Genomic DNA, 15,062 nt, shown 5'->3' on the forward strand with positions numbered 1-15,062 from the left:
AGGCCCATCCCCATGAACCACCAAGAGGTGTATCCCATGCTGCACAGCCTTTGAAGCTGGGTAGCCCCATGCTCCAGTGTGAGCCCATGCTACTGCAGTCACTGGAGCTGCTGCCAGAGCAGAAAGAGTCGGGGAAAGGTAAGACTCCTCCCTCCTCCCTTTTCCTAGTGGATGGCACTCTGCCCAGGGCACTGAGGGAGCTCGCTGTGCTTCTAGTGGGAATAGTCCCATTCATGGGGTCTGAGTATGGCCATCCAAGAATTTAATCTCTTTCTCTTTTCATATCTGTACAGCTCATAACACAGCAATGCCCCTAGGTGTACTCTGCTGCCAGGCATCATCCTGATCTGCACCGAGAGAACACCTCAGGGTAAGCAGTATTCTCAAGCAAGCTGAACACATTTAAAACTGTGCATCCTAAGGGAGGGCTATGCTGGTTTTAACATACCTTTTCAAAACAACTGCAAATGAAGGGAAAGCAGGCATTCCTCTATGAATCCTCTCCTGTTAGGGGCTGCAGAAGTCCTCTGCCCCCTCAGGACAGACTGTTAGTATTGGGATGTGGCACATCTCACCTCCTAGGTCGCTCCTGGGAACATGTTCTATTGGCTGGTTGCTGGTGACCTAGGTATTTGCACCACTGGGCACGCAGTCACAGTCAGGTTGGGAAGCAGGGGATGTTTCCAAGCAGGTCAGTGTGGGGGGGCTGAACTGTGAGGAGGAGGTTTCAGATTCCATGAAATTACTTTTACAATTTTCTTCAAGAACTAAAATTCACTATAGAAGTGCATAGACTATTGATATAGCAGTATATGAATATATATAGCATATAGTAATATATTATACTATATGTAATCATATAATACCTTAATGCCTATTGTAGGGTACAGTCCATTTCTCTCTCTCTCCACTAAACCCTTCTTTAGCACGTTACGGTGTATAGTGCATCTCCGCTGAGAGGCTGCAAAACCCTGTATGTAACAGACCCTACCAAGGCACAACAGTATTCTGCCTGGTCATTTGTATTCCTGGTGATAAAGGAGATGGGGCAGGTGTGTCCATTGTCCTCTGCTCTCCCCCAGCTTCTTAACACCCTCTCTGCTGCCTTCATTTCTCATCTCAGCTGAGCTAAGGCCTCTTCCTTACTTTGGCTTATGAGGCCTCCACCATGATGTGCTAATCATTAAGTTGCACTCAGTCAGGATTGTTTGCCCCTGGATAAGGATAATGAGTGAGATCCTTGTCCCCTCAGTCAATTACAGAGCTCCTATCAGCAGGGCCAGTTCTCGCCAGTCCTTCCTCTGAAGGGGTTCTAGTACACAAAATGAAACTGATACTAGCTGGTACCTGATAAGAAAAATAATATTTAAGAGGAGCTGATGAGCTCCACAGGCATTGGCCTGGACACTGTAATGCCAGTTGGGAAGCAGGGGCAGAGGAAGCAGGGTGCACATGTGCCACACGTGTACCTACCTTACCTCGGCAGCGAAGGCAGCAGCTGCAGAGGAGACAGCAGCAGGGGCAGCAACAGCTGATTTCCCCCTAAGGTAAGTGGGGCAGAGGGTACAGCACAGCTGAAGCGGGTCCGGAGGGGAAGCCTTCCGGAGCCCTTTTAGCTCGCCCAACAGGGAGCCACACTCCCAAGCCACGCACAGGCAGCATGCGCGAACAGTGCGCGCAAACAGGCACACTCTGTAAGGGCGCGCTGGCGTTTGTGTAAGGCAGGCACAAGGTAGCTGCCCAGAGCAGTACCTCCAGTGAGCAAAAGCAGCAGGCGCAGCTCTGCAGACATGGTGCAGACATGGAGCGCAGCTGCCAGGGGCCCCGCTCAGGCGTGGCCGCCTGCCATGGGCTCTTCTGAGGCCTCCACCCAGGCGGAGCACATGGCGCAGTCATTGGCCCCTTGCCCCCATCTGTGGGATGGGCTCGGGGCGGGGCTGGTGGTCCCCTTGTCTGCCCCTCCTGTGCATGACTTAGGGCCCTGGAGGAGCAGGTGAGGGAGCTCCAGGCTGAGGTGAGCAGGCTGAGGGGGATCAGGGATGCAGAGGATGAAAATGATGCCTATTTCTGTTCTCTGCAGAACTGGTCGCCCACTGTACAGCCCCCACAGGAGCGGCATCCAACACAGGAGTAGCCGAAGGTGTCCAAATCCAGAGCTGCTAGGCCTGGTGTGGTGGAAGCTCCCCAGGTTCACCTGGGGAACAGGTTTGATGCTCTGGCAGCTGTGATGGAGAAAGACAGTGAAATTGCCTCGGGCGGGCATGATGCCACTCCCCCCATGGTAAAGAATGGGCAGAGAGCGAACACCAGCAGGAAGAAATGCCGGGTCCTTGTCATTGGAGACTCCATCCTACGAGGATTGGAAGGTCCCATCTGTCGGCCTGACCCCATGACGTGAGAGGTCTGCTTCACGCCTGGGGCTCGGGTTAGAGACATTACGGAGAGGATCCCGGCCTACATCCAACCTGCAGACTAGTACTCCATGGTTGTCTTCCACGTGGGGATGAATGACACAGCCAGGGGCAACCCTGACCACATTATGAAGGATTTCAAGGCTCTGGGGGACAAGCTTAAGGAGATGGGGGCGCAGGTGGTATTCTCCTCTCTTCTTCTGGTGAGTAGGTGGGGATAGCGACATGGGGCCTGTATATTGGCAAGGTCAACTGGCACTTACACAGTTGATGCCACCAGGCAGGCCTTGGATTCCTAGATAATGACCCATGCTTTCAGGCGGGGGACTTGCTGGGGTGGGATGGGCTTCACCTCTCTCCTAAAGGCAAGAGTGTCTTCTCTTCCAGGTTGGCTGATCTTGTACGGCGAGCTTTAAACTAGCCTCGCTGGGGGAGGGGGCCGTAGGAAGACGAGGAGATACCACCTGAGCAAGACAGGTGACAAATGCAAGGAGTGCCCAGGTAAGAAACAGGGGTCCAGACAGTCTCCCAAATTGGGGGGTGGCACACACAGCTAGGCAAGGCCTTAAATGCCTATATACCAATGCTCGTAGTATGAGGAACAAACAGGAGGAACTCGCCCTCAGAATAGCCAGTTCAGACCCAGATATAATAGGGCTTACAGAAACTTTGTGGGATTCATCCCACAACTGGGCAGTTAGCATTAGGGGCTATAGGCTTTACAGGCAGGATAGAGCGCCACACCCCCGCTTTTCCTTCCTTCTCTATGTCAAGGAGTAACACACATCCTCTGCCAGGAAAATGGGGTCAGAGGGGCAAGCTGAAGTGCTCTGGGTCAAGATACAAGGGGGCCGTGGGGAGAGGGATCTAACAGTGGGGGTCTACTACAGACCCCCCAACCAAGGGGAGGAGCTGAACCGGGAATTTTCGGGCCAGCTTGCAGAGGCAAGGGATGTAGTTGTCATGGGTGATTTAAATTACCTGGACATCTGCTGAGAGGAACGAACAGTCAGCCAGGTCGGACCATTCCAGGAGGTTCCCGGCCGAGATACAGGACCTCCACTTAATTCAGGAGGTGCATGGTCCCACCAGAGGAAATTCCTTGTTGGACCTGGTAAGGGGCCTCCAGGTCCTTGACCACCGGGGTGATAGCGATCATCGCTTGCTGGAATTCACCATCCAGTGCAGGGTGTCAAGGGCCTGCAGCAAGGTGGTAGCCCTAGACTTCAAGAGGGCCAACTTCAATGAGTTTAGTGGGAGAGGCACTGAGGTTCTCAAGGGCAGGGGAACTCAGTGCCCAAGATGAGTGGTCATTCCTTAAGGAGACAATGCTCAGGGCCCGAGGGGTGACCATCCCAACAAAAAGCAAGGGGGGCAGGAGTGTCCGAAAGCCCCCCTGGCTCACCAAGGGTGTATGGGAATGCCTGATTGCCAAAAAGGCAGCGTACACCCAGTGGAAGGGGGGTGCTATCTCCAAAGAGGAGTACACCTCCTCTGCTCAGGCCTGTAGGGGGGCTGTCAGGAAAGCTAAGGCGGACATAGAGGTAGGACTTGCGTCCAAAATCAAAGATAATAAAAAGTCCTTTTTCAAATACATAGGGAGGATGAAGAAAGTACCAGGTAATGTGGGGCTCCTGCAAGATCCTCTGGGCAATCTGGTGGTGGTTGCGCCAGAGGAGAAAGCAGACCTCTTTAACCAATTCTTCACCTGTTTTCTTGGGCAGGGACTGGGACTTCCCCATGATGCAAGACGGACTTGAGGGGAATGTCTCCAGACCTCAGGTTGGGGAGAACCGGGTTAGAGAGCTTCTGGAGGGGCTAGACATGCTCAAATCAGCAGGTCCAGATGCTCTCCACCCCAGGGTGTTGAGGGAGCTAGCAGGGGTTATTGCAGGGCCCTTGGCACGGCTTTACAAGCACTTGTGGTGCTCGGCCCAGGTGCCGGATGATTGGAAGATAGCTAATGTGGTCCCCATTTTAAAAAGGGAGGGAGAACCTGGGCAACTATAAGGCTGTCAGTCTTACCTCAATCCTAGGGAAACTCTTTGAGAAGATCATCATGGAGCACATCTGTGATGGGCCGGCTTCAGGGATGATGCTCAAGGGCAACCAGCACGGTTTCATTAGGGGCAGGTTATGTCAGACCAACCTGATTGCCTTTTATGATCAGGTCACTAAAGCCTTGGATGGAGGTGTTGCTGTGGATGTAGTCTTTCTGGACTTCAGCAAGGCCTTTGACACCATCTCCCACCCCATCCTCATTAAAAAATTGGGCGACTGTGGCATTGGTGCCTACACAGTCAGATGGATTGCAGATTGGCTGAAGGGCTGCACTCAGAGGGTGGTCGTGGACAGGTCATATTCGACCTGGGGAGAAGTGGGCAGTGGAGTCCCCCAGGGCTCAATTCTTGGGCCCGCGCCATTCAATTTCTTTATCAGCGATTTGGACGACGGGGTGAAAAGCAGCCTGTTTAAATTTGCTGATGATACCAAAATTTGGGGTAAGGTGAGCACGCTAGTAGGGAGGGAAAGATTGCAGCAAGATCTGGATAGGTTACAGGGGTAGGCTAGCAAAAACAGGATGCGCTTCAATACTGATAAGTGCAGGGTGCTGCACTTAGGCAGTAGTAACCAGCAGCACACGTATAAGATGGGAAATGCCCTTCTTGAAAGCACGGAAGCAGAAAGGGATCTTGAGTCATTACTGACTCCAAGATGAACATGGGCCGACTATGAGAGGTCAAGGTTGGCAGAGCTAACCACACCTTGTCGTGCATCCAAAGGTGCATGTCAAGTAGAGCAAAGGAGGTGATCCTCCCCCTTGATTCGATGCTGGTTAGGCCACAGCTGGAGTACTGCATCCAGTTCTGTACGCTCCATTTCAGGAGGGATGTGGACAACATGGAGAGGGTCAAGAGGAGGGTGACCCACATGATCTGGGGACAACAGGGCAGACCCTACAATGAGAGACTGAACCTGTTCAGCCTTCATAAGAGAAGGCTGAGGGGGGACCTGGTGACTGTCCATAAACTCACTAGAGGGGACCAGAAAGGTTTGGGAGAGACCTTGTTTCCCCTAGTGCCCCCTGGCATAACAAGGAATAACAACCACAAGTTGTTGGAGAGCAGGTTTAGATTAGTCACCCGTAAGAACTACTTCAGTCAGGGCGGCTAGGATCTGGAACCAACTTCCAAGGAAAGTGGTGCTGGCTCCTACCCAGGGGGTCTTTAAGAGGAGGCTTGATGCCTACCTGACTGGGATCATTTGAGCCGTTTTTTCTCCTGCCCAGGTGGAGGGGTCAGACTTGAAGATCTACAAGGTCCCTTCCGACCCTACTTCTATGATTCTATGCCATCTTCCAGACCTATTGCCATTATTTGAATGACTGCATAAGGGTGCCTCATTACTAGTCCCTGCTGATATTTAAAACTATTTACATCACTCTTAATGATCTAAGTTGGATGCTTCTGTTCAGCTGCTCTAGTATGCAGACAACAGTCCTACTCTGTTCAGAAGACACATGGCTTCAGATGTCTGAGAGTCTGTTTTTATCTGCTGTTTCTATTTCCTTCACTTGCTCCATGCTTTAGGTCCTATTTCTACAACACTTCAGGACTAATGACACAAGTTGCCAAACTTTCAGTCCACACTCTGAGCTCCTGCGTGTTTCTTGAGGCTCTCTGCTGGGCTCCAGTCTGATATGGACTGTTTACTCCTCATAATTAATGAGTTTATGTTGACAATCTTTTGCACTAGTTGCTCTCATTTAGTATTTGCATTTGGTTACTTATGGAAGTGAAGTTCATGTTTAAATTATACCCTTGATATTTAAGGCTCTGAGACCTGCATTGGTTTTAAAATACGAACCCTGTTTACCTTCTCTCCATGCAGCCCACACTTACTGCCGAATGTGCCAGGTTTTGTTGCCTAATTTGCATCAACTGTAATGAAATTCTTATCTCCCTGCTATTTACAGTACATTCCACTGTACTGCAATAGCCATGCAGTACTTACTGCACTATTCCATATCAGCAAGCTGCTTTACTGTTTTCATGCATAGGTTGCTCTAAAGCACTGATTCATGTAATTTGTTTCATATTTATTGCTAAAGCAGCTGCTGCATGCCAGCTTGCCCTAAAAAGTGAGAATCTAAAAAAGGTGACACCTGCAATCAGCACTTACTGGTGTTACAGCTGATATGATGGGAGACCCAAGATTTAGCTTTTGAAACAACTGATGACATCTTGAGAAACGGGTTTATCAATTAGTATGGTAGCCTTGTCCTTCAAAATGGACAGAGGAAGTTGTGCTCTGCAATTAACAACTAGCAGCTGCTTGCATTATTAAAACAGAATTCCCAGCCCATAATGAAATTAGGGGCTGAAGTGGCTTCTTGAGCTGCAGGACAGGGTCCTGTCTCTAGCAATGTCCTTCTGCCCCCAACACACACTTTATAGGTCTGCCTGTTTTTCCACCAGTCTTCCACCCTGCCTCTAGTAGGATTGCTGCACCTGTGATGATCCAGGGAATGTGAGAGTGGGGATCTGTTAAGGGAATATCTTTTACCAAACCAACTACCATCAATTACAATCTATATCTGTAGAGGGTCACAACTTGAAAGACATTTTCAACTCATTCTCGTCTTTCAAACAAGTCCATTAAAAGCAAACTTCAGTGATCAGACGGAATGTGACCTAAGCAACAACTGCAAAGCTTGCCCAAACATCTCCACATCACCATGATCAGTGCACTAAAACCACCAGCCTTGGTAAATACTAAAAATACCTTGGGGTACAATTTAATAATGAGAATATACTGTTAAAAGCTTTATAAAACTACATTGAAATATAAAAGGTAAATATCTGTAAGTCAATAAATCATACTTGTTTTAAATCATTCAGCTCATTCATCAGGAAAGAGCTGGGTGGGCAGGGAGCAGAGGAGGGCAGCACTCCCAGAGCTCTGCAAACATGGGGAGAAGTAGCAACTGCCCTCAGTCCCATGTGCTCTGGCCTAGGCAGGACTCAGTTTACATTCACATGAGACAACCAGACTGTGTGAACTTACACCAGGGGTGGGCAATTATTTTGGGCAGAAGGCTGCTTACTGAGTTTTGGCAAGCCCTCAAGGACTACATGACAAGCAGCCCAGGGCAGATAAATATGAATTTTCTAAATTGTTTTAGGGGCCCCGCGGGCTGAATAGAATGTCTTGGCAGGCTGCATGCAGTCCACGGGCTGCATTTTGCCCACCCCTGACTTGCACAGTACTGAGTTATTCTCTCCTGGGACAAGATCTCTGAATACGTCTCCGAAGTTCTGAACCAGCGATCCAGATCTACGAGGCAAGAAAACACTCCAGAGGGTGCACAGCTGTATTTGAGGCTTTCTTGCTAGACCAAAATTTTGGTACCACAAGGTCCACTCTACTAACGCTAAAATAGCTTCCATGTTTGTAGGAGGTTGGAACATAGTCATGATGGTCTAGAAAATGGCTGAGGCAAGGGTTCCAGTGATCTTTTGTTGGACCAACTGTAGAGTTAAGACTGAGAAAGGGTCCTGGATGCCTAAAAGCTTGTCCAACAGTTTTCCCCACTATAGTTGTTGCAGTAAAAGATCACAGAAATACTTACCTCTCTTCTGTTAGGACAGAAAAAAAAGGTGCTGTCACTTAAACATAAAACTTGAACCATGCTCAAGCCAATCTAAGACTAAGGAATCAAGGTGGACACTAACTTCATGGCACCGCTGCTGCTGGTTAGGATCTCTCAAACTCAAGTTTTGTAACAGCAGTCCTTGGTAGTGGGAAGGGAGGGAGGTTGATTCTGTTGTAAGTGAAGGTTGCTCATGTATTGCAGTCAGTCACTCATCCAGTCTTCTTTCCAAGTTTTCTAAGGCCTTAGCTTGTATTTCTAGCTGCAGAAAACAAAATTAGGGGAGATAGGCCTTTGATCCATGTGATATTTGATCCAGGCCTCTCATGGATATTTATACCACCAAAAGGATCATTTCTCCTTGAATCAGGATCATCTCCAGACAGGACTAGCTTAACTTGGCTCTGCAATATTTCAGTAAGTGGGCTTTGTGTAAAGCATTTCAGCACAAAATTCTCGACACATCTGTGCATACTTGGATGCAAAAGGAAATAACATTAATTTTTCCATCTTGATAAGAATTTCACAGCATTAATTTAGAGACCCATAAAAGAAATCTTACTGTAATGTGTCAAGTAATTTCTTCCTGAAAGCTAATCAGAAATAGGAGCTTCCAATACTGGAGGAGTCTAAGCTTCATTTTTTACTGGAAATGTGAGTGTGTAAAATATCTGAACCAATACTGTATACATGAGTCAGGCACCTTGGCAGGATAGGTAATTTTTAACCCAAAAAATAATAAAAAGATGCATGAAGAACAGGGTTCTGCTTATTTTGGTTTAAATAGATAAGTTTGTTTTAAAATCACAGCGTTAGCTAAAGCAGTGAAAAAGCTCTTCCAGCTTAGCCCTCTTTCATTGAGGGAGACCAAATGAAATGCCCCCAGTGGAAGAAGGCTAAGTTTCTGTGGTTTACCTTGCATCTACTGCAGATAAAAGTACCCAGAACAGCACAGCTTCTGCTGTTCTTTAGTTTTACATACTTACACAGCAGAATTGCAGAATCCCTCTGGAAATAAATTAGGGAGGGAAACTTATTTGTTTAAATTAACCCATGTGACAAACCAGAGAGACTACTTCCAGCTTAGTCAAAAGAATTTATTAGAAAATGTTAAGCACTACATAAAACTAGTTTGAGAATATTAGTTCAGCAGACAGCACTCCAGCCATATGCTACAAATATCACAGCATGGACCTGGGGCAGCCACTGTGTTCCTGAAGATACATATTTAGAATGAGATATTCAAGCAGCATGCACAGTGTAGCGCTGCAAGGATATAGGAAAACCCCTTCTGCTTTGCATACAGTCTGCAAAATCTAGACAGTCATAATTCTTCTCAAGGCAATTTAGATCAAATGAATTTGTCCTTGAGGTATCAGCTGGGTCCAGAATTTCCCACCACTATGTACGTACTTTAGTGCATGTTGGGAAATCCCAGTACCCAGGGGTTAAATGCAAGCAATTTCAATAAATAGAAATACAGCTTTAATACTAATCTTAACAAAAAAAAGTCCACAAAGTTAAAGCACATGCTCTCTCATGCACTCATATTAAGGTAGACCTTGTTGATTTTCTGGAAAAATAGAGAAGGATAATCTATGTATTAAGGCAATACATGTTAAAGTTAACACAATTTTTAATCAGCTGCATATTTTCTGATAAATTCTTAAGTATTTCAGTGTAAAAAATAAAAAAATTTACTGATCACATTCTCATTTATCAGATATTCTTCATTAGAATTTGAAATACAGTGGAGCATCACTATAATCACTGCCTCAATTACAATGTGATAGCAAGTGGCATCTTGTCTTCCAGACAGGAGCTGTGGAAACAAACAAAAAAAAAGAACAAATCCTCCCCGTCTCGTATGTTGAAACAAGCATTACCACAAAATTCCCTTTTGCCCCCTCTCCACACTTCTCTTAAAGGACATTCATATGGCTCCTGAAAGAGCACTGTAGCAAGGTTCAACTGTATAGAATAAAAAGATATAAAAGTCATTAACCTCCAAAAATCTGTCAGAGCAGGAAAATGCAATAAAAATAGGTACGCATGGCGTGATTAACCAGGATAGGTATAGCAATTTGCTACAAAATATTTCAAAAAGTGCTAACCAGTTGTAGCTTAAAGTAGTTCAAGAGCCCATACAAATCACTAGCAGAGTAAACCTGGATCAGTTTTGAAAAATCTAAAACATGGCTTGACTGTAGAAAAACTTGTATCAGTCTCTAATTTACACATTTTGATTTAGGCACAAAAATAAATATAGCTAGTCAAACACTTCATTACATCTGCAGAAAGCTGCAATTAAAAGCAAGTGATCAACTGTTGCGACAGCATCTTATAGTTATATCTCCCTTTATATCCCCTGTCTCAGGGTCCTGTGAAAGTTACTGGAAAGGACAGGATAGGTAAGGAACTTGAAGATGCTTGCAACTTTGGGAAGCCAACTTCCATACAGCTCAGACTTTTCTCAAAGTCCTTAGAGACAGAGAGTCCACATAGCACATGCCCACTTTTTTGCGAGGAGTCTTCTGGCTGGAGCATCACAGGGTCTTGGGCTCTTGCACAGTGCTTTCACCATATTCAAGCACTGTGGGATGTGTGCCACTTTTAGTAGTGCTGTTCTTCCAAAACAGAAGAAAATCAGCTGCCCACTGACACTCCTGATGCAAGTTAAAAGACTTCCAAGAAACTTTTTCCATGAGAATTAGAAACCACACTGTCCTAACAAGCCAACCAACTCCATAAACAGGTTTGAATCAATTTTTTCAGAGCAGTTAATCGTTCCACTACCAGCCTTTGGAATGACTGAACAATCTGGACCTAACTCCTTACTGGAAAGTGTTTTTGGGACGTTTAAAAGCTACTACTAAGCTTTTTACTAAGCACTAAGTGACTTTAAGAAACTAATTACCCAGGATTATCTTTGTGCAACTTTAGTGACATGAGCTTGGTGGCGTCTGCTGTAGTCCCTAGCAAACTATAGTTCACATTAATAAAATATCTTACACAGCTAAAATTGGCACAACTGGCAACCTCTGGTCAACAGAGACCCTAGTAAAGATTTCCCCCTTTTACTATATTTGAAGAATTATAGAAAAGTAAAAACAGAACTGCAGTACTTATTTTTCCTGAATATCTAGCCCTAAAGCATAATCATTTCTTAGGTCATTTACCAGAGCTATGCACAGTGGTTGCCTGAACCATACCTTTTGTGACTAGAGGCCTTTGAGTTCTTTTCCAGAAGTTACTCAAATGCAGCCCACTATCTCAAAACAAAAATTGAAAAAAGTCACAAAACAAAACCAAGCAGCATAATCTTTATTTGGTGTTAACAAGAGTGCCCATGGTTCTGGGCACCAAATCTTACTGACGGATGGTGAATTTGTTCTCTTTTCATCTAAACAGTTCTTCTGTTCAGACACAGCCACGTGCTTTTTACATACACATTGTGACCCCTGCATTCAGTCTCTCCAGTTAACACTAGAAATATTTGTCAAGGCAATACATTATTTTATCTTTACTATAATTAGGGAGAAATCAAAAAAAAATCTTACTTTAATATCTTTAATCTGACTGATTACATGTACTGTACATACCTGTTCCAAAAACCAATGTACTTAGACAAGATTTCTAATTTTATGCACTCCATTATTCAAGTGAAATTGCTGTACATCTAGTATCCACACAATCATACATTCCTAATAAAAATGCATTCTCCTTTATACCTTTTACTTTCTTTTAGGCATCTATTTTGAAAAGGGATAAAGAAGTTGCAGCTTAAATCTATATTTAGAACAAAACATTATATACTACATTGAAAAATAATTTTATCAAAACCAGATTCCAATCATAGTCATAAACAATTTTCAGTTAATGGTTCTTGTTGAAATTGCACTTTGCAGATAGAGCATGTTTTCAGGTTTTTCGTTTTACTCTTATTTTCTTTCCGCAGAGAATGCCTCCTCTGGATTTTTCTTCCGTGAATGTTTGTATTTGTCTACATATGCTTTCACCAGATTTGCTACTTTTGTCGAGTTGACTTCTCCACTCTTGCTGTGACAAACCTGTGACAGGTTTAAAACAAACCAACAAGAGGTTCATTAAAAAAATTAAGAAGATAAAATGCCTTTTTTTGGTCAAGACTGGCAGATTCCAAAGAAGAAGGCTGTCTTATGAAGCCAAGAGGAAGCATCATCTACCTCTTCACTGTTATTGCTTTTTTAACTAGGGAGGTGCTGAGCACTGGCTCTGTTACACCCTATGTCAGGATTACCTGTGGAGTAAATATGTTGTGAAACTGATTATTAAAATGTCATTCTTGAATATAACTTACTTTATCTACCGCCTTCCGCACAATCTCTTTATATTCTTCCTTGCTAATATCTTTATTCTGGTAGAAAGGTTTAATTGCCAGTTTGACCTCTTGCGCTGCTTTTTCCTGAATTAACAATTTCTGACAAAAAACAAAATCATATTTTATAATCTTGTAGAAACACCCTTCACACAAAATTACTTAAGATTAGTTCTAACCATCAAAACAGTTTAAACTCTGCAAACAGAAGTTACTCAAATGTAAGGCATCAAAACCAGAGCCACGTTCCAGTCCTTGGAACACAGCACCTGCATGGATCGCAGTGGAAATAGTGGTTGAATCAGAGCAGAATGCAGATCCACTATTGATCAAAATATTTTAACACATTTCCAGTTGTACAGTTCTAAGAGTCTCACTAGTTCGTTAGAGTCAAAGTTAAAGTTCTTGTACTCATACAGTGTCCACAGGGTGACTGCACTGAGAATCCTGCACACACAGGAGACTGCTCTCTAATTTTCAGCGCTGTACAATTTTATTAATTGCTCAACTTGCACTTGCCTGGTCTTTCTTCGAGCTGTCTGCGCTGGCTTCCACGGTTACACTTCCTTTGCTTTCTCCCACTTTTACAGCAGCATTAGAATTTTTTACGTGACTTGATGAAGTTGCATTACCAGAAGTTGGTCCCTGAACTGTTTCCACATTTCCCAGGGCTGCTGTTGGAGCAGGCAACACTGGTACAGTCATGTTATTACTGACATGAGGTGCATTAGGCATACCCTGTTTTAAGAAGTAGCCAGCAGTTAATGCATTATTCTTCAAAGAGGCAAAAACTATTTTTCCAGCATTCTAAGCAACTACAGAAAAATACAACATGAGCTTCAGTTTCTTAGCTAACTTCTACACTGACTATTGGTACTGCATCTAGGACTACCATTAGATTAGCACACAAGAAAAACAAAAGCAGTCAAAAACTGGAAAGAAACCCCCTCCCCCCCACATGCACATCTGTTGTCAGACTGCCATTTTCAAGGGACAAAGACAAGTTGCAGAAATATGGCTAGAGCAGGAGCCCACACACCCATCTGAGTGATCCTTTTGTAGATGTTACCTGGCCAAAGTACAGAAAGCAATCGTGTCCAGTAAACCAGCAGGGAGACAAAATTAAAACAGCAAAAGGCTTGAAGAGGAGGCATTATACAAGGCAGCCTTCAACTAGATAAGCTAAACATTATAATAGCTTTGGTTTTAAAATGTTACCAGTAGTGACTGATGTAACAAAGTCTCTTAAATGTGGTTTTGCTACAGATGCATAGGTAAGTGTTAATTTTAATTTGGTTGTAAAAATAAAGCAGCCTCATCAGGGAAGATCATAAAGCAAAGGGAAAGGAAAACAGGATAGTGGCAAACAGCATTCCAGGATGACAAAAGGAGTAAGAAATCCTCCCTTCCAAAGTTTTTATTTTTACAAGGATATAAATCCCGTCTTCCAAGTCCACAGAACAGTGATTGTCAACCAAGGTGCCGTGGCACCCTCTGACTGATGCACAAGAACATCCTGACCTACTGTGGTCTGAGTTCTCTGCAACAAAAGAATTGCTCTTATTTTTCTTGTAGTCAGAAATAATGGAGTGAGAGCTAAGAGTTTTCCAAGGGCTGCCTTGAGTTTGGCGAGGATTAAAGAAACTTGTTCAGTCTGGCTCCCAAAGTCTCAACAAAGTAGTTTACATAAATCAAAGAGTGTTTTAAAGTAAGACACACATAAATACAGTAGATGAGAGAAAATGGAAGAACTCTACAAATTCAATGCCCTGCTGTTACTCTGCATATCCAGTTCTCCCCTTTCCTGGATCTCCCCTGTGAAGTATATGTAAGAGCAGGTAATACTGCATGGTCCCAGGTAGCCAGGCTGACACTGGGTTAAGTGTCTGTTCTTGAGCTTTGGGGTATAAGCAAACAATCAAGATACAGACCTGTCTGTTGCCTCTTATTGGCAGCCAACACAGCAATCACCTGTAATCCAGGTAACAGTTCTTACCATATTTTGCCATATTGTGTCATTAATACTGCTACTGGCTCTTACGGACCTCCAAATGGAAAGGAGGAATGTTCTGTAACTTGAGACAATGATCAAACCTAAGGAGAGCAAGTTCTTTCAAAACCCGAGTCTTGTCAAATGCATGAGATAAATAGGTCCCGGGTCATTCACCCCTCTAAATATCTTCACCAACACATTGAAATACATGCAAAGAAGAGCTTGCAAAGACCATTCAGGTATTGCAGTAATGCCCATGTTCCATTTTAGAAGACTTGTTCCATTGTTTTATATTAGCTGGAGCTATGGGATTCCCACAGCATGCAACTTAGGATTCTGGGAGCAGCAGGGGCCCAACCCTGAGACTCAACAGCCCCAACAATGTTTGGAAAGGCCAGTGAAATAAAACAACTGTGGCAGGACTCATTCCAGCACACTTGATCCTGTTCCAAAAACGACATCTGTTTATAGCCTGAATGTCCTTAACACAGAGATTATAATGCAGCTCAAAGCATCTTTTAATCTCCCCTCATAGAGATGCAGGGCTGGAAAGGACCTCAGGAGCTAACCCAGTGCAACCACCTCCTCAAGGCAGGATCATCCTCATCTAAACTATCCTAATGCAAGTGTTGATGTAACCTATTCGTA

General features: G+C 44.5%; 1 protein-coding gene across 1 annotated transcript in view; it reads right to left on the reverse strand.

Annotated features, from left to right (window-relative positions):
- Positions 1-9,147: 9,147 nt before the first annotated feature.
- The window catches only part of SCAF11 (SR-related CTD associated factor 11), a 79,108-nt gene continuing 73,193 nt past the window's right edge, over positions 9,148-15,062 (reverse strand). Inside the window, exons 14-16 of the mRNA XM_090042394.1 lie at positions 12,941-13,159; positions 12,404-12,523; positions 9,148-12,134 (exon numbers count right to left, since the gene is read on the reverse strand). Of these exons, the coding sequence (XP_089898520.1) occupies positions 12,006-12,134; positions 12,404-12,523; positions 12,941-13,159 (468 nt within the window). The 3' untranslated portion in view covers positions 9,148-12,005. The remainder of the gene's footprint in view (positions 12,135-12,403; positions 12,524-12,940; positions 13,160-15,062) is intronic.

This window comes from Crocodylus siamensis, chromosome 4, assembly GCF_052110815.1.
Source record: "Crocodylus siamensis isolate JL-2025a chromosome 4, ASM5211081v1, whole genome shotgun sequence".
NCBI lineage: Eukaryota > Metazoa > Chordata > Crocodylia > Crocodylidae > Crocodylus > Crocodylus siamensis.